This window comes from Harpia harpyja, chromosome 10 (genome assembly GCF_026419915.1).
Source record: "Harpia harpyja isolate bHarHar1 chromosome 10, bHarHar1 primary haplotype, whole genome shotgun sequence".
Classification (NCBI taxonomy): domain Eukaryota; kingdom Metazoa; phylum Chordata; class Aves; order Accipitriformes; family Accipitridae; genus Harpia; species Harpia harpyja.
In genome coordinates, this window is record NC_068949.1 from 1269541 (window position 1) to 1296457 (window position 26917).

Below are 26917 nucleotides of genomic sequence, written 5' to 3' on the forward strand. Positions count from 1 at the left end.
AAGGTTTGAAGCCCAAAATGTGCTTCTAAAAAAGCCTAGCCTAAAGGTGAGATTACTTTAGACTGGGCATTTGAACATAGGATCGTAATCCTTACGGTCAACCTGACTTTTTTAGAAGGAAATTGTCTTTTAGATCTGTGTTTTAAGGCTGGATATTGATAAAATATGCTGAGCATCCTTCAAGAGCTTAGGTTTAACTGTTTTCTCTTAAAACTAAGCTCAAGGAGGTTGATCCCTCTCCACGGATTAATGATTTATTAGGAGACTCCAGGTAGGAATGCGCGGGAGCTTGCAGTGGAGGAAGATCCATCTGGTTACACCCATGTCTTTTCAGCGCACTTGGAAAAATAGGGTAGGAAAAGGGGCGAATGATCTTGCTGATTGCAAAAAAAACCACCAGAAAAGAGCCAAGGAGCAACTTTTTAATGGTACAGAGATGATGAACAGGCAGTGACTTAAACTTTAAGTCCCTAGTAAAGACTGGGGTCTTCAATGATTTTGAATAATAAGTGTTCCAAAGTGTGTTTTGGAAGTGTGGAGGACAGATTTTTGAAGGGTTGCTCTCTTTCTTTACTGGAGATGGGGTGCTAGGTGTTTGATGTGCTCCTGTTTGGCCACTTCTCCTCCTCTCTCCTTATCTCTTGTCACCAGGATGGAGGTGGCCTTTCTCACCTGCTGGGTGGCTCTTCAGAAGCCCGTTGACTTGTTCCACGCCACTAAGAAATTGCTTTATGAATGCCAAACTGCCTTGATATTCCACCCTGGAATATTCCCGGTGTTTGTTCGGGCGGTTAGAAGATCAGACTGGTCTGTGGAGGGGGTGCTGTGGTCGAACCAAGACCCGCAGAACCTGAACTTGAGATATTGGGGAGGTTTCTGATGTTCTTCAGCACAGTTAGTGTGAGCTCGGGGCTTTTGCCACGCGATGTCCGAGTTGTCTGACCTCACCTGTGAGCTAATTTAGGCTGAAATGAGTAATTTACTCCGTGGTAAGGATTAGCAGGAACATCTCAGGGCCAAGTAATCTTCTTTTCCTGCAACTCTGAGCATACCCAGGAGGACGTGTCCTTCCCCACCTCGCTGGAGAAAGCTTATTTTATTGTCGGCAACAGTGATTTACAAGTGAGTTTGGGTTGCTCGTTAGCCTGACGATTTTCTAAAAATCCCTGTTTAATTTGCAAGGACCTTGGAGCTGTCTACAGCCCCAGCTCTCCTCTAACAGCGTGCTTGTGCTTGGGGCATGCTGACCCTGAAGTGGATCACTGGCTTTTCTTCTCCGCTGAGTTGCTCACTCCCATTTTAATTTAAGTGGGAGTAGAAACATGCTCTCCATGTTACACCGCCTGACTTGTCCGGGCGTTAGTCACGCTACCAGCACCGCAGCCTCTTGCTGCATGAAATGTCTTCCCTCCTGGATAAATGTTGAGGTTGGTGTTGATTGCTTTGGCTATAAACTCTTGAATTAATTTTTACATGGTTTATAAAATACGGTGGCTTCATATGCTCAACTCTGTCGAGAATCGTTGGTAGCAAATTATCAATTAATGGATTAAAAGTTGGCTTTTCTGGCTGCAGCCTCGTGCTAAAGATAGCTTCTGGTTGTGGGTGAGCGCACCGAGGGAGGGAAGGAGGAGAAAGTCCCACTCCTCTAGCAGCTCCATATCAGACTTGTTCTAATAACAGAATAGCAGCTGCTAATACTTTCTAAACTTGTGATTTTTCAGGTCTCTCAAGGCGCTCTCTGCAATTAAGAGAAAGGAAACGGCTAATTTCTGGGATCGGTTAGACTGAGAGTCTCTTGACCAGGCAGAAATTTGAATATAAAACCACCTCTCTGCCCTTTTGATGCAATACTTTTGAGTATTTGCATCTGGTTTTCCTTTTGCAGCTTTGTTTTACCTTCTTAATCCTTGAAAGTAAAGAGTTGACATTGCAGTTGGGTCGTTTTGGACTCTGAGCCTCACACTGGGAGTCCAGACCGTGTTTTTGAGGTGCAGCATGACTGTACACAGGATAAAATAACCTGTTTGGGGAGTGCACGAGGAGTCGAGTTGCTTTCAGGTGTCTTTGAAAGACCCTGTGGCCAAGTTCTGGGTTGAAGCTCATCGGTGACATTGCGCGTTGCTGGCGTAAGTGCCCTTAAAATACAAACACGTGCGGGACTCCCGGTGCACTGAGCTGCTCGGAGGAGACCGAGGCTTGATGTTTGAGATGCGTTGGCTTTGCTTTTTAATTGTGTTGTCTGCTCGTTCATCAGAAATTTTTCAAGATACATTTGTGACTTCCACTTTGCGGTCGGGACTCGAGTGCTTTGAAGATCCCAGACCGATTGCCTGGGGCCCTGAATTGATCTTAGATAAACTTTTGCTATTTTCTGAGCCCTTTGGTAGCAGCAATATTAAAACAAATTCAAGAACGACGGTGCTTGGAGGGAGGTGGGGTCTGATTTGGCTTGGGGGAGGATGGTTCTTGGGGCACAAACCCTTCTCAGATACAAACTGCTTAATTCTGAAGGTAAAACCTCGTCAACCTGCAGCTCCTGGCCACGAACACCTTGTGACTTTCTCCCATCCCTGTGGCTTAATTGCACTTTGAATCTGCGGATCTCTGTTTGTAGCTGGATACTCAGCTTCTCTTACTGCTAATTAAAGGATTTGAGGCTAAATTGGTCTTGTTGGAAAACTCTTTCCAGGCTACAGAGCGCTAATACGTGTTTGCAGCGTGTAGCTGGTTGATGACCTGAATTAAATCTCATACCTAGCATGTTTAAGCAGTTTACTCTCTATTAAATTGATGTTATTAATTTTAAATTATGCTTCTGCTGGACGGGATAGGGTGAAGTTTGTTCTGTTTGCCTCAAGAATGAGAAATTTAGTCTCTGCTTTTGCAAAAACTTCAAGTATCTGTATATAACTTGCTGGAAAAGTGGGGAAAATCTGGTACCGGGGCTAGGTCATGTGTACATTCAAATGGGAATTTACCTATGGAGGAAACTATGGAGTACTAAAAGCAGGAGAAATTTTAGCAAAGCAATTTCTGAAAATGTATTTTACGTGATGTTTCCCACTTATTTAAAATGTAATTCTTGGCTTCGTATATTGGATTTGCCTTGTATGGCGTACTGGATATGTGTATTTGCCTGACGTGGATGAAAATACCTGTTGTTTCACCTATAATGACCTACTACGTTGCCTATATGACCAAAACCATTGATTTTTGAGTAGGTTCTGCTGGGTTTAACAACAGTTTTAACTTCACCGTTGACTCTGGTTGTGGGCACAGACGCTTATCTGTGTCCTCCCCTCCCTTAAATACCAGAAGTCCTCCACTCGGGAAGCAAACCAGTTTGAGCAAATAACGTGGTCACATTTGTCCTCGTTTCCTGTTGGTTTTGTTAAAATCGCTGATTTTTCTCTACATTTTCTTGCTTTAAAATCAGAGCATGTTTTGCAGAGGTATTAAGGTTCTCCTGCTGTAGAAAATTGCGGTTTTTACCCTCAAATAAAAAGGTTGCGTGGTGTTTGGGGCTAGCACTGGAGTATTGCCTTGAGTGCAACTGGGTTTTTTTTGGCAGCTATTCAATATTATGCAGGTCTGAGTATTATAGAACAGAAACTATAGGCACAATTTGGTGCCTCATCCAGGCAGGGATTTATTGAAATGCTTGTAAAGTGCTTAGTGCTAGTGTCTGATGAAGGCCTGTGAATGCAGGAGGAGTCTTGAGAACTAGGGTAAGGAGGAGGAAAACCTTTCTTGGTATTCAAAACACCAGTAACTCCCTATTTTATTTTATTATCTGCTGTTTTGCTTGCTCTTCCTAGGAAAAGCCTTAGCCTCAGCCCGGGTTGCCTGTGCAGCCCTTGGTAAGCAATATCCAACGTACGGACTCGGACTTTGGATCATCAAAATAACGTTCCTTGGATCGCATCCGGGTCTGCGGCCGCAGTTGGATTGGATGCTGGTGTGGAAATTGAGATATCCAGGTGAATCAGGTACTAAAAGTGCTTGGGTTTTGTTTCTCTGACCGCAAAACAACATGAGAGCGGCTCTCCTGGACTGCGATGGCAATGTTTTTAGTTAAATCCTCTGTGTTTCCTTCTGCGTTGCTTCTCTGGTTGGTGTTTACAGGGTTTATGAAAGCAAACGGAGAGATAAGGCTGCTTTCAAGTTGTGCAATCAGATGGCGCCTGCGCACGCTTGTATCTTTATTGGTGCAGTGGCTGTTTTCGGTACAGAACAGCCTGGTCGTGGAGTAAAAAAAGGAGCAAAAAGTGGTATATTGAGCAAAAATGGGTTTTATTTTCTCTGAAGTCAACTCTTCTTGTTCAGTCAGTATCCGGGACCAATTCAGCAGCGACTCTATGAGCAAACTGTCTCGTACTAAAGCTTTCAGATTCGATTCCTGGATCAAATTCAGTATTTTCCTTTCCTTTGTTTGTGGTGTTGGGAAGTGTCACTCGGTTGTCGCTTCTCATTCGAGTGTCAAACTTGGGGTGTTATTAAAGGAGCGCCGAAGTCGAAATTGGACTTTCAATATAAACCACAACTATTAAGGGGGGGGGGGAATGGCTACATGTGAGAAGTTGGGAAGCATTAATTAATAGAAAAATCTGTTTTGGAAGTGTCTGAGCCTCCAGAGCGAGGCTCGTTAGGTGGATGAATTAATTCACATCTGGAGGGCTGAGATATCCAGGTGCCAGCAGCGAGTCTCTGAAGATAAAGCACATGGCTGCAAGCTGAGAAAATGTATAGAGGAGGTATGTATGTATACATGAAACTGAAATTCAGCTTTCCACTGTGTTATGGCAGAGCTGCACAGGCTGTTGTGGCTCTTAGGAAATCAGAGGGTGCTTGCCAGAAGAAATCAATGACCGCTGGGCTACGTGGTGCTTCCTGGAGTGGTTTTCTGTGCTCGCACAAGGATTTGGAGCCGACATGACCTTGGAATTTATTTTGTTACAATTATCACAAATCGAGATGCATATTTTCCTGGACATGTACGACTGTTGTCTGTTTTGGGTGGGTTTTCCCCATCCGGTTTGCATGGGAAACTGGGGTTTTAATACTAATTTATACGCACTTTGAAATCCTAGCAGGGGATCTTGCTGGTAGAGCATTGCTTGTGTGTTAGTGGTGGCTTGGGGTGAGCAAAATCCAACTGCAGCACCTGGAAAATATTTTGTCTTGTGACTGTTTTCAACTGAATTGTGTTTTTGTCCCAGAGCTGGACGAACCCCACAGAGCACAACTTTTGTTTGCTCCAACAGCCTTCATGGAGATAAGATTTCCCAGGCAAAATAAGCGTTTTTGGCAAGGTTTCTGCTCTCGGTGTCGATTTTTTGGGGAGGTGTGGAGTCAAGTGGCCTTGTGCATCGAGCCAGGGCTGATCTGTCGCACAGTGGTGAGATGTTGAAGCCTGGGATGTCTCTTGGTGGTGACCTCCTGGCATTCACGGAGCACGTCTGTTAATGGCAATAGTTGTGAAACAGCAATGCTGACAGAATTAGGGGGTTTTTAAGTTTATAATCACTAAAAAGAACCAGAAGTGGCCAGAACGGACCATGAATTGTATCAGAAAACGTAGCTAGGCAGAAGCACGCAGCACCGCTGGGTGTTTCAAGCTTTTGGTGGATTTACCTGCCTGCAGGGAACTGCTAGGTTGTCTCCGAGAAGAAATAGTGTTGTGAGTATTTAACGAGCTCGTTTAGCCTGGGTGCAGGGTTTGGTACATGTTTTATCCTTCAGGCTGCTTTCGTGTCCACCTTCCTCCAGGGTGGGCTTTGTTAGGAAGCTGAACCAGCAGCAAACACTGAGTAAAGAGTGAGTATCAGCTTAACCTCTGAAAAACCAGCACTAAAATGTCAATTAAAACCTGGCAGTAATTGCTGTGGCGTGACAAAGCCCTGAGCAACCTGTTTGAACTTCTGAAGTCAGTCCTGCTGTGAGCAGGAGACCTCCAGACATCTCTTTCAACCTTCGGTATTTCTCACCCGAGGGCAAGTGAGTCTTGCTTTGCCTTAGCTAAATTTTCCACGCCTGCTTGCTAGGGATAAGCTTAAAGTTAGTCAGAGCTGTTAATCTGGTCCTTTGGCCTCTCGAGTTTAAATTCTATGTGCTGAATTCCCTTGGCTGGGGGAAGAAGCGTCGCATCTCCCTTATCCCTTATGGTCTGTCCTGCCCCTGAAAATGGAATTAAAGATTAGTTTTAAATAGTTTATTTATCGGCTCTGATATAAGGCGAGCTAGCTCTGGAAGTGTGGTGGGTATTTCACGAGCGCAAGCGATGTTAAAAAGGCATTGGTTGTGGTTACGGTCATCCTCCTAGAGATCATCTTTGTGGTAGAAGCTTAAATCTCGTGTTCGGTGCTTTTTTAGGTAATTTCTGTGAAAAGCCGGAGCGTGAGCCATTGCTGTTCTTGCTTTGGGGCTGTGGGTGGGTTCGAGACCTCTCGTAAGCTGCTAAGCCAGGCCTTGACATGCCTAAAGCTGGGCAGCAGTCCCAGGCGTTGGGTTAAACCCGGGTCTTGCAACCAGCTTAAACAACTGGAAGGGACTTTCTGAGCTGGAAAGAGCTTTTTGAGGTTTGGGGAAAGAACACGAGGGAACAGACCTGTGCTTATTGAAGCTCTCAAAAAGAAAGAGGTGTATTGGGTTGGTTAGCTCAAATTAAATAACTTTTCTCAGAATATTTAAATTCCAAAGCGTGCACACTTTGGATGATGGTCTGGACTGTTGTCTTGGATCCCTTCACCCGTCCACATCTGCATTGCGATGCTTTTCATCGTTAAAGGTTCCTGGTTTTCTGACTCGTATGTATTGTTTCCTGCCAGTAAAAATAGAAATCTGGAGAACAAAAAGGCAAGGGATAAAAGTTAGCGATGTTTTTGGCTGTAATTATGAATTGACGTGTGTTTCTTTTCCTTACAGATCTTTCTTTCAATAGTAGCTTCGAAAATGAAGGTCAGAGGGTTCAGCTGGTGAAAAAGAACCGAACACCTCGAAGGGTCAACTCTGATTTCAGGTAATTATCCTGAATTTTACTCCTATGCTGATAAGTGCATGATTTGTGGGGTGCAGCTCATTTCCAGCATTTGGGGGCAGTAACTTCTCTTTTGGGGGTGTCACCGGAGAGAAGGTGAATTAATTACAGCCGGGGATGAGCTGCACTTGTTGCCTTCGAGTGCTTTGAATTGAGTAAATCTCATACGAGCTGCAGCGAATGTGGCCCTGGATTTGCCGGATTTACCGATAGGCGTTTGCTGGTGCGAGTGAGTAAAGAGCGTGTTATATGAACCTTCAGCGTCGTTAAGGCTGGATCAAATTTGATTGTCCTGATACTTTATTAGATGCAGAATTTAAATCTGCTTTACCAAGGGAGCTGGTTCCAGCAGGGAAAAGAAAAGGCAGAAACAGCGGAGAGCTGAGGTGAGAGCGCAAGGTCAGGGAGAAGCTTCAAACACATGAAATAATTCAGGGTTTTCTGTATCTTGGTGTATTTCTCTGGTAGTTAAGAATATCAGACATGAGGTTTTTTGCTGTCTTTGACGTACACGTACAGCTCTACCTCTCGTACCCCTCGGCCAACGCTTTGAGTGAGTCCTGGTGGTCTCCCCACGGCTGCCACCGAGTCCGAATTTGGCCACTTTCTGCTCAGTTGGGTGTTTTTGGGAGCCAGCTTCCATCTTGGATGCCCATCAGGCAGCACTGTGCAGAGCTGCCTTCTCCTGGGGGTTTGTATTTCACCCAGCTCAGGAAAACAGGACACAACTGTGATGGTTTTTGGTGTCTCGACCCAGAACTTGCTCTTCTAAGTGTGTTTTCTTTCTGGTAGTTTGCCCTAAAAGGCTTGGTAATAAATGGGGAAAATCACCCCAAATACACACCTATTGTTTTTTCATGGCTTCATCTTCAAAAGTACTTGGTTGGCTTTGTGACACCTGAATATTTTGGCAAGATTGGAGATTTATTATCTATAATAATAATAATAATAAATCTCCAAGGTGTGTATGGTTACAGACAGCCCAGACGTGATGAGTGATCGGTTTTCTGAAGTCTCGGGTGGGAAAGGCTGTGTGTTAAATATCCAGCTGCTCTAGGAATGCCTTGACCTCAGAGAATTTCTTGTTAGTGGACAGCAAGAAGCAAAATTGGGGGGGAAAAAAACCCTTCATCTTTCCAGGAAAAGAGCAGTTCTTGCAAGTATTAGGCTGGAGTAGAGAGTGGGCATCAAATCTTTTTTGTTCTCAAACTGCAAGGGTGGACATAGCCTCACGCTCAGGTTGCACCTATAGGATGCTTAAATTTGGCACCGTAGTTTAAAACCAATAGTAGAATGGGTAAAAAAAAAAGACACTTTTCTGACTTGGAATGGATAAACTTCTCTTCAACAGCTTTTCTGAGTTGTGTAGTCACCTACACCCAGGTTCTGCCATCTTCTCCATCCACCTTAGTGCACCGGGTGCTCTGGGGATTGATGGAATTGAGTTTGGGATAACGATGTTGGGTGCCACTGTCTTGAAATAGATAATTGGGGGAAGGCTCAGACTTGATAAGATACGAAGATAACCGACAGCCAACTAGTTTAGACTTTACTCATGGGGCAGCTTTACTCATGGGTGAGACGCGCCGATGTGCGAATCCGTATCCTCTGGCACCGTCCGTCTGCCGTAACGGGAGCCGGTGGCGGTTTGGGATGTGCCAGCAGGTGAGGACGCGGTGCCAAGCTTGGACGGTGTCGTAGAGCGGTGGTGGGACCTTATGTTCACACCTCTAGATCTTGGAGTGTTAGACCAAGGGTCTGTCACTTGGTGGTGGTGGTGGGAATGTCTCCGTTGATCCCACTGGATGGGAACACTTTAGGGTTGTGGTGGGTTGAACTTGGTTTGACACTTGGTGCCCACCCAGCCGCTCGCTCCCCCTCCTCAACTGATTGGGGTGGGGCGAAGAAAAGATAGGATGAAAAGCTCATGGGTTGAGCTAAGGACAGGGAGATCACTCGCCAATTACTGTCACGGGCAAAACAGATTCAACTTGGGGAAATGAATTTGTTGCTAATCAAAGGTCAGAGTAGGATAATGAGAAATAAAACCAAATCTTAAAACACCTTCCCCGCACCTCTCCCTTCTTCCCAGGCTCAACTTCACTCCCAATTTTTCTACCTCCTCCCCCTGCAGCAGCACAGAGGGACAGGGAATGGGGGTTGGGGTCGGTTCATCACACATTGTCTTTGCTGCTCCTTCCTCCTCACCCTCTTCCCCTGCTCCAGCGAGGGGTCCCTCCCACGGGAGACAGTCTTCCACAAACTTCTCCAACGTGGGTCCTTCCCACAGGCTGCAGTTCTTTACAAACTGCTCCAGCGTGGGTCCCCCCCGGGGTCACAGCTTCCTTCAGGGCACATCCACCTGGTCTGTGGGTCTTCTCTGTGCAGTGGGTCCTCCGTGGGCCGCAGGGCGGGCGACCCGCTCCACCGTGACTCCACCGTGGACCTCCACGGGCCGCAGAGTGGACGACCTGCTCCACCGTGGACCTCGCAGGTGAGGACACGGCGCCAAGCTTGCAGGAGGTTGGGTCGGCGATGGACTTGGATGGTGTCGTAGAGCGGTGGTGGGACCTGAAATTCACACCTCTAGGTCTTGGACAGAGGACCTGTCACTCAGTGCTGGGGGCATCTCCGTTGATCCCCCTGTTTAGGCTTAAGGCAGTGGTTCTTCATCCTTTAAGTCTAGCTTAACATTTGATAGTGAGTAGTTCTGGTATAAATCACCCTTTACGAATGTTTTTTTGGTTTCTGGGATCATTCATTTTTTCAGCAGAAATGGATCTTGCCCAGACTTATCTTGGAAGCTGCACGTGGGTGCAAAGAGGATCTATTTGAGTTGTAAGCTAAAATATATAACTGCGCTGAGCCAGGGACGAAAGCCGATAAAATATTCACTGAGAATTTTCTGTGGCTCAAAAACTGCCTTAAAACTGGGAGGCTGAACCAAACACAAGCTACTTGAAATTTCAAGTAAGTTACGTGCCAGCTTATACACCCGTTGTCCTTGAACATCTGCAGAAAAATGATGTATAAAACCCTAACACTGCATAAAACCACCTCTGGGTGTCTCCTGCTGCTTAATATGTCCAGCCTAACTTTCTAATCAATAGGTTTGTAATCATACTGTGAGATAGTAATCAATAAAAATAAATTACTCTCTGCTCTTTGAAATATGGCAAAAATCTTTACAGCGTAGGTGGTTTCTGTGGCAGGGACTTGTTTGCTGTTAAGCAGGTGGGAGTTGTAGTGCAAAAACACGTGGGGCTATGGCTATTTAAGCTCTTGCATCAGGTGTAAAGCTGCTCAGATTCCACGTCAGTGTTATCTTTTTTCCTTCAAGCCATAGAAAAATGAGCCTAGAAATAGCTGCTCCCCCCAAAAATAGTGGGAACAACGAAATAAATGGATTTTTTTCTTGCTGTCCTAGCTGCGTAGACATCCCGAAAAGCAGAGAAACCCCATGGTTTAGGGCACAAGAATAAATAAAAACTCTTCTGCCGTGGAAACCTGCTATATTTAGGGCACAGAGCGGACTGAAGCAATCACAGAATTCAACATTTGACTCCCAGACATATCCCCTGGGGCACGAAAAGGCACCAGTGGAGCTAAAACCAGCTGGGAAGTGCTGGGATAACATCCGCATGGATTGGGGGGCGAGGGGATAGCTGGCACAGGTAGCTGCGGAGGTCAGCGTCCCCGTCAGCACGGGAGCGAGGATTAGGGATGCTGATAACTGCCGCTGGCAGCATGAGGGTTGGACCGCATCCAGACGATGCTGTCTGGCCGGCGGCGTGAATGCCGGCGCTCCCCAGCTGCCGAAATCGGTCAGATGGAAAAGTAAATCCCCTTTGCGTTTCCCCACTGACACAGATTGTGCCGTTAAAACGAAGCGGTGAACGTGAATTAACGACGAGCGGGTTTTTCTTTAGAGCCGAGGGGCAGTCGGACTACGAAGGGTCACAACAGATACCAAATAGCCGCCACAACCTGCGAAGTGAGGATTTTGCGGTCCCCTTTCTGCAGAAATGGTTAAAAGATGAAGTGGAAATCCAAATGCAAATTGCTCAGAGGTGGGAAGTGATGCTGTGGGGTAAGGGTTGCAAATTCTCTTCCTCTGCCTGTAAATAAATTCACTTACAGCAGCAGCAAAGTAATTCCTGCGCTGGAAACTGCACCAGCAGGCCGGGTAGGGATAAAGAAATACAAAGTGCGAAGCTGAGCAGTTGCACGACTGGTCCGAGGGAGTTTCTGTGAGAGCCTGGTGAGAATGGGGTCATGCTACAGAGCAGCTCAAGCTTTTGACCTTGGATTTCACGGGGTGAAACGTCCCGTTTCTTGCAGAAATTGCTGCTAAACAGCGATAGCGTCGAAGTCTGCAGGGTCGCTGTGTCCCATACGACTTGTGGAAGGGTTCGTGGTAGGCGCCCAACAACTCAACCTTCAGATCTCGTGTGGTATCTTAGAGATATTTTAGTTTTTAGATATTCTGTATCCTAGCTTGGAATTCTTGTGCTGTTTCATTAAACGGTTTCAAGAAGAAATAGCTCTGAAACTGTGAGGGGAAGGAGAGCTGGAGCCGTGTGGCCAGGACGGCAAAGTGGAAGGAGGAGAAGAAAAAAAGGCAAGCGTAAAGTTTACATATTTATTAATTGGTATTTAAACAACAGCACCTATTTCTATACCTTAATATGTAAAGAGAGATACCGAGATGGGATTTCTCTCTCTTCTTTTATATACCAAAGTCTGTGCAACTTGGGACATCTCTTTTTCAGATGAATCACGCTAAAAAACGCAACCACACTAGCTGCAGATATCTGATTTGGGGTAAAATACTTCTCCTTGTCCTAAATCTGGTCTGTGGTCAGGTTTGGATGGAGACACTATCCTGTGGATTTGATTAATCCACTGCAGCATGCAGCGTGTTTTAATGTCACCGTGGGTGTTTCTGAAGTGGCCGCTCTTGTGTTGCGAGCACCTGGGTGGAGAAAAGGAGCTTCTTCCCCCGTGTGTCTGGGAATTTGGGGGCTAGATGTCTTGGATAAATCAATCTGATTTAACTCAGTAGCGTGTAAGATGGATACAGAAGAGGTCTGGACCGCTTGAAAATCCACAGTGCTATAGAAACACTCCTCAATGCCTTTTTTTTTTTTTTTTTTTTTTTTAAGGAAAACTTACATGCTGCTGTATAATCCTGGTAGCTAAATCCTGAAATATTCAATTAATATGGCATAAATTCGCTCCAACAGCAGCTTTGATGCAGAAGGTGGATTTTTTTTTTTTTTTTTTCCTTGGTATCCCACTGTGTGTTGTGTGAAAGTCCCCAGCTCGGTCCAGCATCTCACAGAAAATGAATCCGTCTGCACTACACCACCCACTGGCTTTATTTTCCCCCAAAATAACAGCAGCAATGGGGGAGAGGGAGCAAATCACTGATAAGAAGTTATCCTTGGTCTTGGTTACGCTCTCCACGTGAGCATCGTGGACTAAGGTCAAACTCTGCACCCTCCTCATTTGGTTTTTGCAATCCATTCCTAAATGCTACTAATGATGCTGCATGGAAATGAGTTTCCCGTTCAGTCTCTAACTAATAAAAGATATTTTGGATGGTGTGGTTCTTCCCTGTGGCCACGTGCAGGTAATTTCTGCTGACTGATGATGCTTTGTGTGTCCTGCAGCCTGGACTTAGAAAACACAGAGATAAAACAGATTGAAACCTGGATTATGGGAACAGCCGCCGCCTTGGGATCCGTCCACGGCATTATCCCCATTTCATGCTTAAAATGATGCTGCCAGGCTTTACCAAAGATAGCTTGCTGGGAGTTGTTAGTGGAGGCAAGAGGATTAAGTCGTTTAATAAAAAAAAATTAATTTTTTATTAAAAGGATAACTCCTTTTTCCTTTATCCTATTAAAAATTGTTTTCCAGTACAGACGACACACTGCCACCGCCTTATTTTCCAACTAATTAATCCCTGATGCTCGTGTGTAAATACATTGATATCAAAAAACCTTCACTGCTTTGGGTCTTTCCAACTTTCCCTTCATTAAACCACCATCATTGCCCGTGTGGAAGCAGTAATTTTTAATTCTGGGTGATCCTGGAGGAATCCAGTCCCTGTTTCCACGTGTTAATGGGGTTAATTAGCATCTCCTTAAAGCATAATAGGGACTTGAGGGGAAAAGAGGCACGTGCCAGCCCTAATCCATCTCCAGGAATGTTTTATGAGGCTTCTTTATAGTGTGTACACAGGTCTTTGTTGCTGTCAGCCTGGGACAGACGGACGGACAACCCCTTTGCTTTTGTCTTTCTCTCCGGGAGGTTTCCCAGCCCGCTCCCTCGGAAAAGGAGGATGCGCTGACCTCTCGCTGGTTTATCCCCCGGGATTTTTGAGTGTAGGTTGCTGGTGGCGCGCGGGAGGCGAAGCCGCTCTTCCCGGGATGCTCGTGGTTGTGACGCGTTATCCTCGTGCCGCCGTTGAGCAGCACCATCAGCGGCTGAGTTTTGGGGACGGGGAAAATACATTTCATCCACCCTGTGGGAATTTGGGCTGGGAATTTTCCCCTCGCCTGGGTTTTCTGGCTCAGGTTGTGGCTTTGAGATGCGGCTCCTGAAATCAAGGATGGTGGGAACTTGTACAAAGGAGAGGAGGAGAGAGAAACTTTTTGAGTTGGGATTTAAACATCGTTTTAAACTGATACCATGCAGGCCTTGAGGAGCAAATACTACTCTTCAGTCCTGTCCCATATTCATCGTGCTATATGTACACAAACAAAAGTAATGCTAATAACACGGGAGCTGGAAGCAGCCTGCTTCTTGGGCATTTTCAGATGCAGCTTTCAGTAGCAAGGTGGTTTTTTTGGAAAATTATTCCCGCAGGGAGCGGCACGTGCTGGGCTGGACGCCGGGAAGGCTCCGAGTGGAATTTTAACAACATCAGCTGAACGTCCACATCTCAGGTTAGGAGGAAGCCGCTGCATTTTCCCAGCAGCGGTCACCGGAGGCATCAACTGAAACAGGCTAAAACATAGTTAATTAAATCTTAAACTAAGAATTTGGGGGTTAGGAAGCGTTCGATGTGCTGTTAGCCGTTAACATCACCTCTCTCCCTTCCCTTTTGTCTGTTTAAGGCATGGGATGGTCGCTGCACGTGTTGATCCCTGTCTCCTGGCTCAGCAGGGTCAGAATTAAAGGGAGTGCTGGCCACCACAAATTTGCTAGTTATTCTTTTCAGCTGCTGGATTTTCCAGCCTAGCTGCTGTTTCCAGGCTATTTGTAGATAATATATTCTGGGGTGGGATCTGTAATGATGCAATTTAACCATGAATTTCAGTTTTATGTTTCATAGCTCTGCACTTTTCCTGCAATACTACACTTGTCTTGGATTTTGGGGCTTGGATTTGCCCTTACAAACCAAATTCCAGTTTTTCCCTCCTCCTGCACGCCCGCAGAAGAAACCCACGGCTTTATTTTTGCTTTAAAATGCCGCTTTTGCATGCTGCGAAGGGTTGAAAAGTTGACTTCAGGCTGCGCCGCTGCGGGCAGAGTGAATCAGCGCTTTGGGCTGAGTGTACCACAGGGGAAGACTGTGAAGAACAAGAGATTTACAGGAGGGAGACGTTCAGCCCGAGACTGGAGGATGATGTAGATCCTATTTGGTTCGTACTTAACCGATCGCTTCCTGATAACCCCCGGGGAGCAGATCATCTCACTCCGGAGCACAAATAAATGCAGATTGCTTCATTTTTAGTACTTTCTTGGCCATGATGCTTTTTCAGCTAAATTTTTATAAGCCAATTTTGCTTCTTACCCGCTGAATCGTACTGATTTTGGAGCGGAGTACGTGTGCACGCCTAGTTAGCTGGTTAGCGTGGAGAGCGGAGCAGCGGTGATGTGGTCTGGTTATCAGAGCAGAAACGGGATTTAGGATTAAATTCAGCCGATAATCCGTACTCACGCCTGCCCCAGCTTCGCCTCGCATGTGCTGCGGTCCAAGGAGACCGTACCGGCTTCGTTTTGCTGCTTTTGGGCATCTTAAACCTCGTGTGTCTTCTAAAAGCGGGATTTAAGTATTTCTGTTTTCTTGAAATTAGAGTAAAGTTGCTGTGGATGGGTCTGGCACGGCAAATGTAGCTGTAACCTGCGTCCAGCTGTCTGTGCGATAGAAATAGTTGGTTTTAACATCCTTAGTTAAACGTCACCAAATCAAAATCACCAATTCAAAATCAAAGAAAATCCGTTTTCCACTTCAGCAGCTCACCTTCCAGGCACTATCCAGGATGGGCAGATAACCTGAAAGTAACTCGTTTACAAAAAATAATTTATTACTTGATAACGCTCATTTCTCAGGGGCTTTTTTAAAGATTAATTTCTTAATCTTTTTGTTTAGGCTGAGGCAAGAGAGGAGGAGCATTCAGAGTGGCTTCTTGCAAATGCAGCCGCTCTCATGTTCAGATCTCAGAACATCTTTCTCAGTCACTTCTCTAAGGTGGGTGGTAGAGACATCTCCAGCTTTTCCCCCGTTAGATGGGATACATCACTGATCAAGTGAATCCTCGATAGAGTTTTGAGCTCTGCTCACGCGGAACTGCCTCTTATTTCAGTCTCAAACATCTGCCTGTTTAAGCCAGCCTAAAATAATCTATCTGCCCAAATAAAACCCAGCATTTTCTTGTGCATACCACCCTCTTCGAGTCATTAGGAGATAATTTTTTCCCCTCCCAGGATGTTTTTCGGAGGCTGGTGCCGTGACAGCCCGCTGTGCGTTCCTGGTTATTAATTTCTCCCGCTTTTCAACTGGAAAATATTCCTGCTTTTATTTTTACGCAAGCATTCGTGCCTGCTGCTATCCCAAACCAAATGTACCCACGATCCCTCCTTCCATCACCGTCCTCCAGCCTCCAGATCCCCATCTTCAGGCTTTGCCTGTGTCTCTGCTCTTCCAGCAACGCTTCCTTTTTCCCTCCATAGAGCAAAGGCTTTCTCTGCTTTCTGCTTCCCAGCTGCTGCCTTGCACTCGGCAAAGCCATCAGATTTATTCTTTTGTGATTCCTCTGCCTGGTGAGACCAGTCCCCACCTTGGGTGTCCTCTAGAGCTGACCTCCTCCTCCGGACCCACAGCCACGTTCCCTTTTATCCCATCAATACAGTGAATTTTCCAGACCCATTTTTCCATATTTTCCCCCCCAATATCATCTCTGCTTCTCTCCATCCCCATCTCCCCCAGCTCAGCTTTAGGGTAGAAGAAGGAGAGGTCCTTCTGCAGGTCTTGGGTTCCTCCTAGCCTGGCAGTTCCCTCTGCCGGCTCCTGCGCTGCATTACAGCCCTTTCCCTTCCCGCCTCTTCCCTGGGGGGAAAAAAACCAACAGGATTTTTTTTTGGCAGGCAGAATTAAAATCACGTGGATCCGGCCAAGTGCAGGGAGTGCAGTCCCAGTGAATCTGAGCCTCTCTATGCTAAATAGCATCCCAGCGAGGTCCGTCCTCCCCCATCTCACTCACACCTTTGCCTAATAAAGTGCCTAAACATTAATCACAGTAATCGAGTAAGCATTTTTCCTGATTTTCCCATGTTGCCGTGAATAAGCATGTTGTCTTCAGCCAAACGAGAAGGTACGGCGTGGGGCACGTCAGTCTGGCTCTTATCAGTAAGGTTAACGACAGCGTTCTGGTCACCAAATCTTGAGACGGTGCTATGTGTGGGTTTTCTTAATCTACAGATTAATTACTTTCCTCCAATTAATTAATCTATAGATTTAGGTGGTGCTATGTTTGGGTTTTCTTAAGCCTAAGAAAGTAAGAAAACCCGAAGGTAGCGCTAGCTGTAGCACAACCTATAACACAGATTAGATTTCTAATCTAATACAGGTTAGATTTCTAATCTATAATAGAGATTAGATTAAGCAAACCCAAATGTAGCACTGTGTATAGTACAATCTATAATACAGATTAGACTTCTAACCTAATCTAACGCAGATTAGATTTCTAATCTATAATATATAGATATATTCTATCTGAATACCCCCAAGCAATTCTAATCCATAATATAGATTAGATTAAGAAAACCCAAACGTAGCACTTTCTTTATAGAGTAAGAAAGCCCTAATGCAGCATCTATAGCGCAATCTGTAATACAGATTAGATTTATAGATTATACCTTCCTGTACGGTAAAATCTAGGCTTACGTTCATCCTGCAGCTCTTCTTTCTGATTTTGCTGCTGATTTTTAACCACAGAGGACACACAGGTCTATCAAACCCCATTTGTTTGAACTCCCCAATGTTTGTCTTCTGTGTCAGAGAAGATTCTCGTACCGATAATTTTATTTTTTTCCTGGGAAGATCCCAAGCGTACACGCAGCAGTGATTTCCGTATTTCTGGTGAGAGATGAGGCTGGGGATGAGCTGGGGCGATGCTGCTGGGGCGAGACCGTGCTCACCTTTAGGTGAAGTCAGGCCGCGAACGCTTGACCCGTCGAGCTGGGCCGAGCAACTGTTCAAAATTGAAGTTTTCTGATTTTTTTCTGATATTTTGGTACACACTGATAATGTGAGAAGGGAGCCATGACGTAACTGGGGAGAGAGTCAGAGCATCCTTTTATTGGGGGAGACAGGAGAAGTGTGGTGTAAATTGGTGTATTTTCAGCTAATCCCTTCAAAAAAAGTCACTAGAATTTGAAAACGCAAGAGGAGCCTGGTAGGATCCCTCCAAAGGAGCAAGGAGACGGTGAAAAAGATACGCGATAAATTAAATAAGTGATAAATAAGATACATGACAAGAGTGAATCTGATATAATCCTTAACTGCCTGGATGGGTGGTTAGAGCCTTGGCTTTTAGGTGGAAGGGGAAGAAATTAAACCAACGATGAAATATTTTCCCTTCTCTTTAAAAAAAATAACAACTCCTTGGCTTCCTCTTACGGCTGGCTCTGGGAGAGCTATTGTATTAAGAGGGAGCAGAAGGAAATCAGTTGGTCGCCGTCCTTGAAATGCTGAATTTCAGGAAGGCGCTTGCCCTAAAAGTGGAAAAATACCTGGGAAGAACTTAAATACCAGTGCCAGTTCCTCGTTTTTCCGTAGGTGTCTCATGTCTGCAGGTGTCTGTAGACTTCTTTGCTTCGCTGGACTATCGATGTACGTTTAAAAAGATAGAATTCTCTGGAGGTAGCCTTCATTTCTGATGCCTTGGGTTGATGCCTCAGATTAATTGCTTTGTTTGTTTCATCAGATACAGTATCTAAAGGCATTTGTGCCTGAAGCCACAGAAGATAGATGGACAAGCCAAGCAACTTCTGACTCTGCATCATTTTCTGGGGCAAAATTATATGGCAATGTATCCTACAAGGTAATGTAGCCCCTTGCAGTGAGTAAAGAGGATTCTTTTTGCTTGGCCACCACTTGATAAGAACAGTTTATCACACAGGAGCTTCCCTTTAGTATGCAACCTAGAGGAATGAGCACCACCCCGAAGCAAAATTCAAGGAATTTTGCAAGAGAGGGAAATCCAGATTGTCGTGTTTTGAGTCATATCTCCCCTGCAGAGAGCGGGCAGGCTACCCTGCTAACGGGGAAGAAAAGCAGGAACAAAATGAAAGCTGGCGGTAGAGAGGTTTCACAGGACAGCTGAGCTAACAGCTCTCTGGAAGTGATACTCCAGTATCCACAGCTATAAAATCTCCCGTAAAATATCCCGGGTGAACGAAGGGAGTCTGCCGCAGCGATCTCACCGCTTGAGCGATGCTTCAACTCGCTTGGAGCCCTGAAAAGTCAAAACCCATAATCTAAAAACCAAAATCTGATGTTGCCCTGGTGTATTAGGCGGTCGGTGTTAGTTTTAGGCCAGTAAAAGCAACGGACCGCAGACTTTAAGCAGGGGTTTAAGACTGGCTGAGGTTTTACGGGGACTTGGAAGCGGTTGAGGGACATAGCAGGTAACATTGCATAGATGCTTCGTCTCTCTGGCTCTTAGTCCCTTGCTGCGGTACGTGCAGAGACGTCTGCTCATCCAGACCATGACCAGAGACGTGGGGCTGCTCTATGGCATCAGGATAAAAACCCAAACCCATGGCCAGATGCTTGTTGTGAGCATATACGTACCTATATATACTTATATACTGACTCAAGGCCGAGTATACGTGCAGAGGTTTGCTCCGCCGAGGTTAACACCTCGGCGCCCAGTGGGGTTTTTTCCAGATCATGCAGGGCTGGCAGTCCTAAACCAAATCAGTTCTGCCCTAGCTGAGAAGTTACTTGATAAGCCCATGAGTGGAGAGACGGGAAACCTTTTCTTCCTCGCTTTCCCCCGGGTGTCACTCGAAACTGGTGAATAACAAGGCTCTTAATTCATCTCGCACGATATATAGTGGTGTTCTCTAATTAATAGCTGCATGTCTTAAGCTTAGTGTGTGCTACATGTGCTCAGCGTTAAATTAGATGAAGGACGCACGTCACGGAGGGTGTCTTTACGTGAGGAAGGTCCCACATGCCCAGCGAGGGTGGGGATTCACCGCGTGGTGGTGGTGAAGCTGCCGGTTCAGGGCGGCTGGTCTCGGCTCGGTGGTGACCCCTTCATGCAGCTGTAGCTTAAGAAGATGGACGGGCTGCGTGTGGTCTTTGGCGAGCTCTGAAGTATGCCCTGGGAGAAGTCCGTAGGCTCAGCAGAAATGCCTTTTTTCACAAGTTTCTGGTTTTCAGAATGATATTTAAATTAGCCACCTAAAGATGACTTATCTAAATTATCTACCTAAATTATCTGCCTTAAGATTATCTACCTAGGTTATCTACTTCAAGATTATCTACCTAAATTATCTACCTAAAGTTGATCTACCTAGATGATCTACCTAAAGATCATCTACCTAAAGATTATCTGCCTAGATTGTCTACCTAAATAAACTACCTAAAGTTATTATCTACCCAAATTAACTACCTAAAGATTATCTACCTAGATGATCTAGCTAAAGATTATCTACCTAGATTATCTACCTAAATTAACTACCTAAAGATTATTTACCTAGATGATCTAGCTAAAGATTATCTACCTAAATTAACTACCTAAAGTTACTATCTACCTAAATCATCTACCAAAAGCAGATAATATGAATTAAAGGTGGGTCTGTCCGCTGCCTGGTTCAGCTGAAGCATCCCGCGGAAGCTCAACGTCCACCTAAAAGACAGAGTTCGGCATTAAATTGGGGTGAGCTGACCCGTGGTGGTGGGGTGGGGACTACAGAGAAGCTGACAGGAGATAAGCGTGTCACCCTGCACTCCTTCAGTTGGAGCTGAAAGTTGGCCGACACCAACTTAACTTCTCTTCCCGGTGTAGGCGAACCCAACCCTGGAGCTGAAGCTGGTACCTGCCGAGAGCGAGCAGCATTTTACTCATTAGAGCCTCGTTTAGAGGCAGCGAAGGCTCTTTATGGAGACCATTGGAGTCCTCGTTGACCAGATTAGGAAAGAACAGGGATAAAACTCACGCTCGCTAAGGAGCGGAGAGGCAACGCTGACGCCTGACATGGAAGAGACGGCAGATTGCCTCGGAATGTCCTTTCTTACCCCGGGATGCAGAATGCTGACATCATTTGTTGGGACAACACAACGCTGTCACTAAGTGAGCAGGGCGCAAGGTCTAGTTGCCCGAGCTAGTCTGGCGGAGGTCCGCCGGTTTATTTTTAAGCAGCGCCTTGTACCAAAAGCTGGGATTGAAGTGACCTCCTCTCCCTTCTCCTTGTTTTGCAGGGTGTCCGGTGAGGAATGCAATGGGATCAATAGCATGTCGGCGGAGAGCGGCCCTGGAACGAGACTGAGAAATTTGCCGGTAATGGGGGATGGACTAGAAACCACCCAAATGTCTACGACGCAGTCACAGGCTCAACCCCAACAAGGCAGTGCTGTAGGCGTTAATCCCCCTCCGCCGGAGACCTCCAACCCCAACAAACCCAAGCGACAGACCAACCAGCTGCAGTATCTGCTCAAGGTGGTGCTGAAGACGCTATGGAAGCACCAGTTTGCGTGGCCTTTCCAGCAGCCCGTGGATGCCGTCAAGCTGAACCTCCCTGTAAGTAGAGGTCAAGAGACCAGGCGATGGTTCTCGGTGGAAGGAGCGAGACCGTGCGGGTCTGACACCTGCGTGTGCCCTTCTGAAATCACAGAATCCATCTTCAACGGTTGGACTCGATGATCTTAAGGGTCTTTTCCAACCTACACGATTGTATGATTCTGCGGTCTTTTAGAAAATACACACGTGAGGAGGAATTTCCAGTGGCTCAGCTACTGCTTTGCCCTGTACCACCTTCCTCTTCCCGTTGGGATGCGGATAAGAAAGTAGAAATAATATTTCAGGAGTCAGGGAGGGTGCATCTGCAGTCCTTGGTCTCCCAGCCAAGCATCAAAACTTACTAAGCACCAAAACTTATTAAGCATCGAAGATTATTAAGCAAATCATCTGTCAAGTCGGGCTCTGCCTTACTGCTCCCCAAAGCCCAGCGTGCTTTTCTGTGCCTTGCTTAAACCCTTGCTTGATCTCCGCTGCTTTATCAGCAGAGTCTTTTTTTGGAGATTAAAACACTCGGAGCTTTTCATGGAGCATCCGAGTACTCAAAACGGCCGCTGTGCCTCTTATGCCTTGCGGCGCTGTTGGTAACGCACGAGGTATTTCCTAAGGGATGCCAATTTTAAGTTAATTTGCAGTAAATCGAGGGGATCCAGTGCACTGTCGGTTAAGTCTGCAGATGACACCAAGTTGGGTGGGAGCGTTGATCTGCTGTAGGGTAGGAAGGTTCTACAGAGGGATCTGGAGAGGCTGGATCGATGGGCCGAGGCCAGCGGTATGAGGTTCAACACGGCTGAATGCCGGGTCCTGCACTTGGAAAGCTGCCCGGCGGAAAAGGACCTGGGGGTGTTGGTTGACAGCCGGCTGAATGTGAGCCGGCAGCGTGCCCGGGCGGCCGAGAAGGCCAACGGCATCCTGGCTTGTGTCAGAAATCGTGTGGCCAGCAGGACTGGGGAAGCGATCGGTCCCCTGTACTCGGCACTGGTGAGACCGCACCTCGAATACTGTGTTCAGTTTTGGGGCACTCACTACGAGACAGACATTGATTGAGGTGCTGGAGCGTGTCCAGAGAAGGGCAACGAAGCTGGTCAAGGGTCTGGAGAACAAGGAGAAAGGTCTAGAGAACTTATGAGGAGCATCTGAGAGGACTGAGGTGCTTTAGCCTGGAGAAAAAGAGGCCGAGGGGAGACCTCCTCGCTCTCTACAGCTACCTGAAAGGAGGTTGTGGCGAGGTGGGGGTCGGGCTCTTCTCCCAAGCGACGGGACGAGAGAAAACGGCCTCAAGTTGCGCCCAAGGAGGTTTAGGTGGGATACTGGGGACAATTCTTCACCCAAAGGGTTGTCGAGCACTGGAACAGGCTGCCCAGGGAAGGGGTTGAGTCACCATCCCCGGAGGGATTTAAAAGACGTGTAGACGTGGCGCTTGGGGACACGGTTAGTGGAGGAATTGGCAGTGCCAGGGTAATGATGGCACTCGATCATCTTAAGGGTCTTTTCCAACCTAAACAATTTTATGATTGTAAATTGGCACAGAAGCCTTCTCCCCGCTGTGCAAGGGTTGCATTGCTGCCTGCCGGTGTCCTGCCCGGCACATCACAGATGGAAAAGGGAACGGTGCAGCCCTTCCCATTGCCTGCTCCCTGCCTCAACCTGGGCACATCACCAGGAGAAGTTGGAGTAAAACCCAAAGAGCTAGCAAAAATTGAAACATAATTTAGAGATCATTTATTGTAGTAAATCTCCTCTGCTGCACGTCTGGTTTGGACCCTTCCAGCTCCCACCAGAAGAGGTTTGTTCCCTCTCTCCCTTGAGAGAGATGTTTCGGCATAACACCCACTTTTACCTTTAAGATATAATAGCTCTAAATTTATAATCTATTACCCAAACATTAGGCTATTTAATTTCTTCACGGTAAGAACAAGCTTACTGTTCCATGTGGAGATCGTCAGTTCTATAGCAACGACATTTCCAGCCTTTTTTTTTTTTTTTCCCCTAAATATTATACCTAAAAATAGAAACAACTTCTTTTGTATTAATCTGGATACGTTTAAGGGGCTGTAATAAATCTGATTTCCCTACTTCTCATGTTGCTGTGTTAAACGTGACCTCCTGCAAAGGGTCATTCGTTTCCCATAAGAGTTTTAGAAAATACTCAGCACTGTTACCAACTGAAAACCCAGAATCGGGAAATTTTGGTGCCTCTGGGGTTAAATTACTCATCTACCAAAGGTTTGTTTAATTAAAAATCCCAGCTGAGAGGCTGATGGGGATGAAGTCTGGCAGCTGAGTTTCTGCTGGGCATGGAGGATCTTGCCCAGGACTGTCCAGGGGTGAGATGGAGTAATCCCGGTCCTTAAACTGGGTGGATGTTTTAGTTCCCACACTGACCTCTCCCTCTTTGCCCTTTGCAGGATTATTATAAGATAATTAAAACTCCGATGGATATGGGAACAATAAAGAAACGCTTGGAGAATAACTACTACTGGAACGCTCAAGAATGTATCCAGGATTTTAACACGATGTTTACAAACTGCTACATCTACAATAAGGTACGAAAAGTTCCCGAATCTGCGTTTTTCCAAGGGGAATCTTCCATGTCCTCATTGGACCGGCGTGGAAATGCAGACATTGTTTGAACGGTCCTTAAAATGAACCACCGCTGAGATCAGCTTCTTTAGGAAAACAAACGGGATTAAACCGATGGGAGCTCAGGCGCGTCTGTCTTCTGCTGAGAAGCAAGATGCAGACAGGGCTGCCTTAGCAGCCTTCCCTCCCAGAAAAATTATTAGCAGATATCTTCAGTCTAGACATCGTTTCGTTTCTTTTTTTTTTTTTTAGTTAAAAGGAAGTTTTTAAGATTTTCTTAGGGTCTGTGGAGCAGAGCCATGAACGTTATCAGACAAATACTTGAGAAGTAGATCTGTGCTTTGTATTTTCTCTTGCTTTGTTAAGAAGCTGACTTAAGGCTTGTTTGAAACTCTGAAATCTGGTAGGGGAAAAAAACAGGGATATACGGAGCAGCACATTGAGTTTGTCATGCCTGACCCTGACCTCGTTGTAGAAGATTCCCCTCCAGACAGTGAGAAACATCCTGAAAACCATTTTATAAACAGTTGTGCAACCGCCTGGGGTGCAGGAAAAAATGTGTCGGCCGAAACCCGGGGGTGGTGGTGGAGCTTGGAGAGTTAGAGAAGGTTCTCAGAGGTGGTACCAGGCTGTGCTGACCACAAGATGCTCGCTCGCTATCTTCTTAAGTAGGAAGAGGACAGCAGATAACAAACAAAGGGTTTACTGTTGTCCTCGAGGTCAGCGAGACGTGGTCAGAGCCTCAGCGTTCCCTCTGTCCTTTTCCTTCTCCGACCACTCCACCCTTTCCTCCGCTTGCCCGAGTGTTTCGGTTCCCGTTTGGTTTCTGCCCTCCTCATTTCTCACGGGTCTTTTCTCTCCATCCCTGTCACGTGCTTCGACCTTTTTTGCCTCCTCCTCTCAGAAATATTACACAAAACCTTTCTAGTTTTTTCCAAATAAATAGTGGGTAGCCGTTTGGGTCCTTCAAAACCATTTCCTTGGTCATTGCCCTTTCTGGTTTGAGCCAACATGATGCGACTGGAATGAGGGTAGGCTCTTAAAGGCTTCCAATTACTCATATGCGCCTTAAAGTCTTCTGCCACGTTCTCCCGCCACGGTGTCTTCCCCCTGCCGGCTTTCTCCCTGATGTCCCCTGTCCTCCCCGAGCTTTGCTGGTCTCCTCCAGGCTGGAAGGCAGAAAAGCATCTAAGGTATAGAAACATCTCTGTGGACCTCACAGGGTCTGCAGACCATCAGCCGGGCAGGTTTGTGCATGCCGTCCGATGGGCAAACGTGGTTTTAACCGTCCTTGTGCTGATGGCAGAGCTGGAGCTGCCTTCTCTTGGCGTCACCATGTTGTGACAGCGACGGCCATTGGTTTATCGACTTCGCGTCAATCCGGACTCTTGTTCTGTTGCTGCCTGCCCTTCCCTCTCTGCCCGATGTTATTACTATCCATAAAACAACTTCAAAACCTCATATCTCTTGTCTCTTCTCACCCACGCTACTGCAGGGTGCCCCTGGACAGAAGATCTCATCCTCTCTAGGTGTCCTCCTTTCTGTTTTCCTTGACTTTTGCAGATACAGGCTTCTCCTCCGGATCTATAAGGACTGTTTAGTGCCATCCTTTCCTTCTGCGCTGATTTAGCAACAAGTAAAGGTCCCCAACTGTCTGCTTCCTCCTTAAAAAACTGCTTTTTTGGAGGAGGAAATTTCCTTGCAAGCTCGTGCCGAGTTCTTCTTACCCCCTACCCTGATGCTCTACGGAGAGACCTCTCCCATGAGACCCGCCAAGTCAGGGGGATCGCATGTGGTGGAAATGACTGGCTGGCATGAATCCAGCTCTTTCTTTTTCCCTCTTTTCCCTCCTCCCTTCGTTTGGAAAACAGCCTTTGCCGCATGCAGGTAATACCGTGTGTTGGTTTATTTTCCAGGGAGTGTCCTTGGTGATTTCCCTGCCCATCACCTGGTTTTACCTATAAAATACAAGGGCTTTAGGGCGAGGATTTGTCTGTGCATTCAGGGCTTGGGATAGTATCCCGTGCGCCTTTCTGCTGCACCATAATGGAAGTAGCAGCACTAAGGAGGGTGAAAATGCGAAGTCCTCTCTCTGGAAATACATAACTTCCCTAATTTATCGTATCTGTTTTTCCTCTAGCCAGGGGATGACATAGTCTTAATGGCAGAAGCTCTAGAAAAGCTTTTCCTGCAGAAAATCTCCGAAATGACCCAGGAGGAAACGGAAATCGTTATAGCCCAGACGAAAGGAAGAGGACGTGCGAGGAAGGAAGCAGGTATGATGCTTATTTGTACAATGTCTGTAATTAAGCCACGCTCAACTTCACGCGGCGTCTTGACCACAAGCCCTGGACCTGGTTTCATCCTATGTAAATTGGGGTGTTTAATTGGGGTGTTAATTAAACCCAGCCATCCTTGCATGGGATAGCCGTGGTTGTCGGTGTTCTCAGCGCCTCACTTTAGTGCATAGAGAGTCTCAAATTGGGTGGGAAGGAGGGCAGCTGCCTTGTGCTCTTGCCTATCTGCGTGAGACTCTCTCTGATGAAAGGCAGGGCCCTGTGATGTCTTAAAAATCCCTCGTCTGTGGCTTCTGGGCATCGTTTTTAGGGGAGGAGGAGTGTTGGGGACAGACCGCAGTAAATCCAGCACTGCTAAGGCACGTGTATTTATAGTGCTGGTGAAATGTCATCTTTCCCGGCTTTTCCGTGAAGGTTGAAAATCTGAGAGCGATAGTAAAAGCTCCATTTCTGCTGTCGGGGAGCCAAGATGATAAACTATCCCTTGCAATACCTCAAGGGTAAAGTACAGCTGTTAAAAAGCAGCATAAATTCTGTTGTATCAGAGTTTCACAGCTGCTTTTCACGTCTTCCCGTATGGACTCCCTGTCGTAAAAAAGCTGCGTTGTGTTAGAAAAGCATCGGTGACGCCGGAAGAACCGATCACAACGTGACAGCTACAGACTGACAGGGGAATCCTGGTGCGGAGAGCGTCTGAAAACAGTTCCGAGCATCACAACCCACGGCTGTCCTCCAGAGAACTTCCTCAAATTATAATTTCCACGCCTCATTTATTAATTTTGCCATGACTGGGGATAGATAATGATGCTTGACGAGCTTTTACCGTCCTTCAAAAGGATGCATTGCCCCAAGTGAGGTGGAATGCCGCTCCCTGAAGATGAATTCGCTTTGTGCAGACCTGACCCATGCTTGGCCAGAATCCCAGACCCCCCCCTTTTTTTTTTGCAGCCAAA

The 26917-nt window shown here is 46.4% G+C and overlaps 1 protein-coding gene across 13 annotated transcripts in view; it reads left to right on the top strand.

The window, feature by feature from the left end:
* Positions 1–26917, top strand: part of BRD4 (bromodomain containing 4) — a 74632-nt gene that overhangs the window by 12583 nt on the left and 35132 nt on the right. For 3 of the 13 annotated variants that reach the window (XM_052799193.1, XM_052799180.1, XM_052799192.1), the window contains exons 1-4: positions 6932–7021; positions 20769–21087; positions 23493–23630; positions 25808–25943. In XM_052799193.1, the coding sequence (XP_052655153.1) occupies positions 20803–21087; positions 23493–23630; positions 25808–25943 (559 nt within the window). In that variant the 5' untranslated portion in view covers positions 6932–7021; positions 20769–20802. Of the gene's footprint in view, positions 1–3821; positions 3993–4738; positions 4758–6927; positions 7022–15425; positions 15525–18261; positions 18379–20412; positions 20641–20768; positions 21088–23492; positions 23631–25807; positions 25944–26917 lie in introns of those variants that run through there. The other 10 variants (XM_052799186.1, XM_052799187.1, XM_052799182.1 and 7 more) reach the window with 7 other exon arrangements.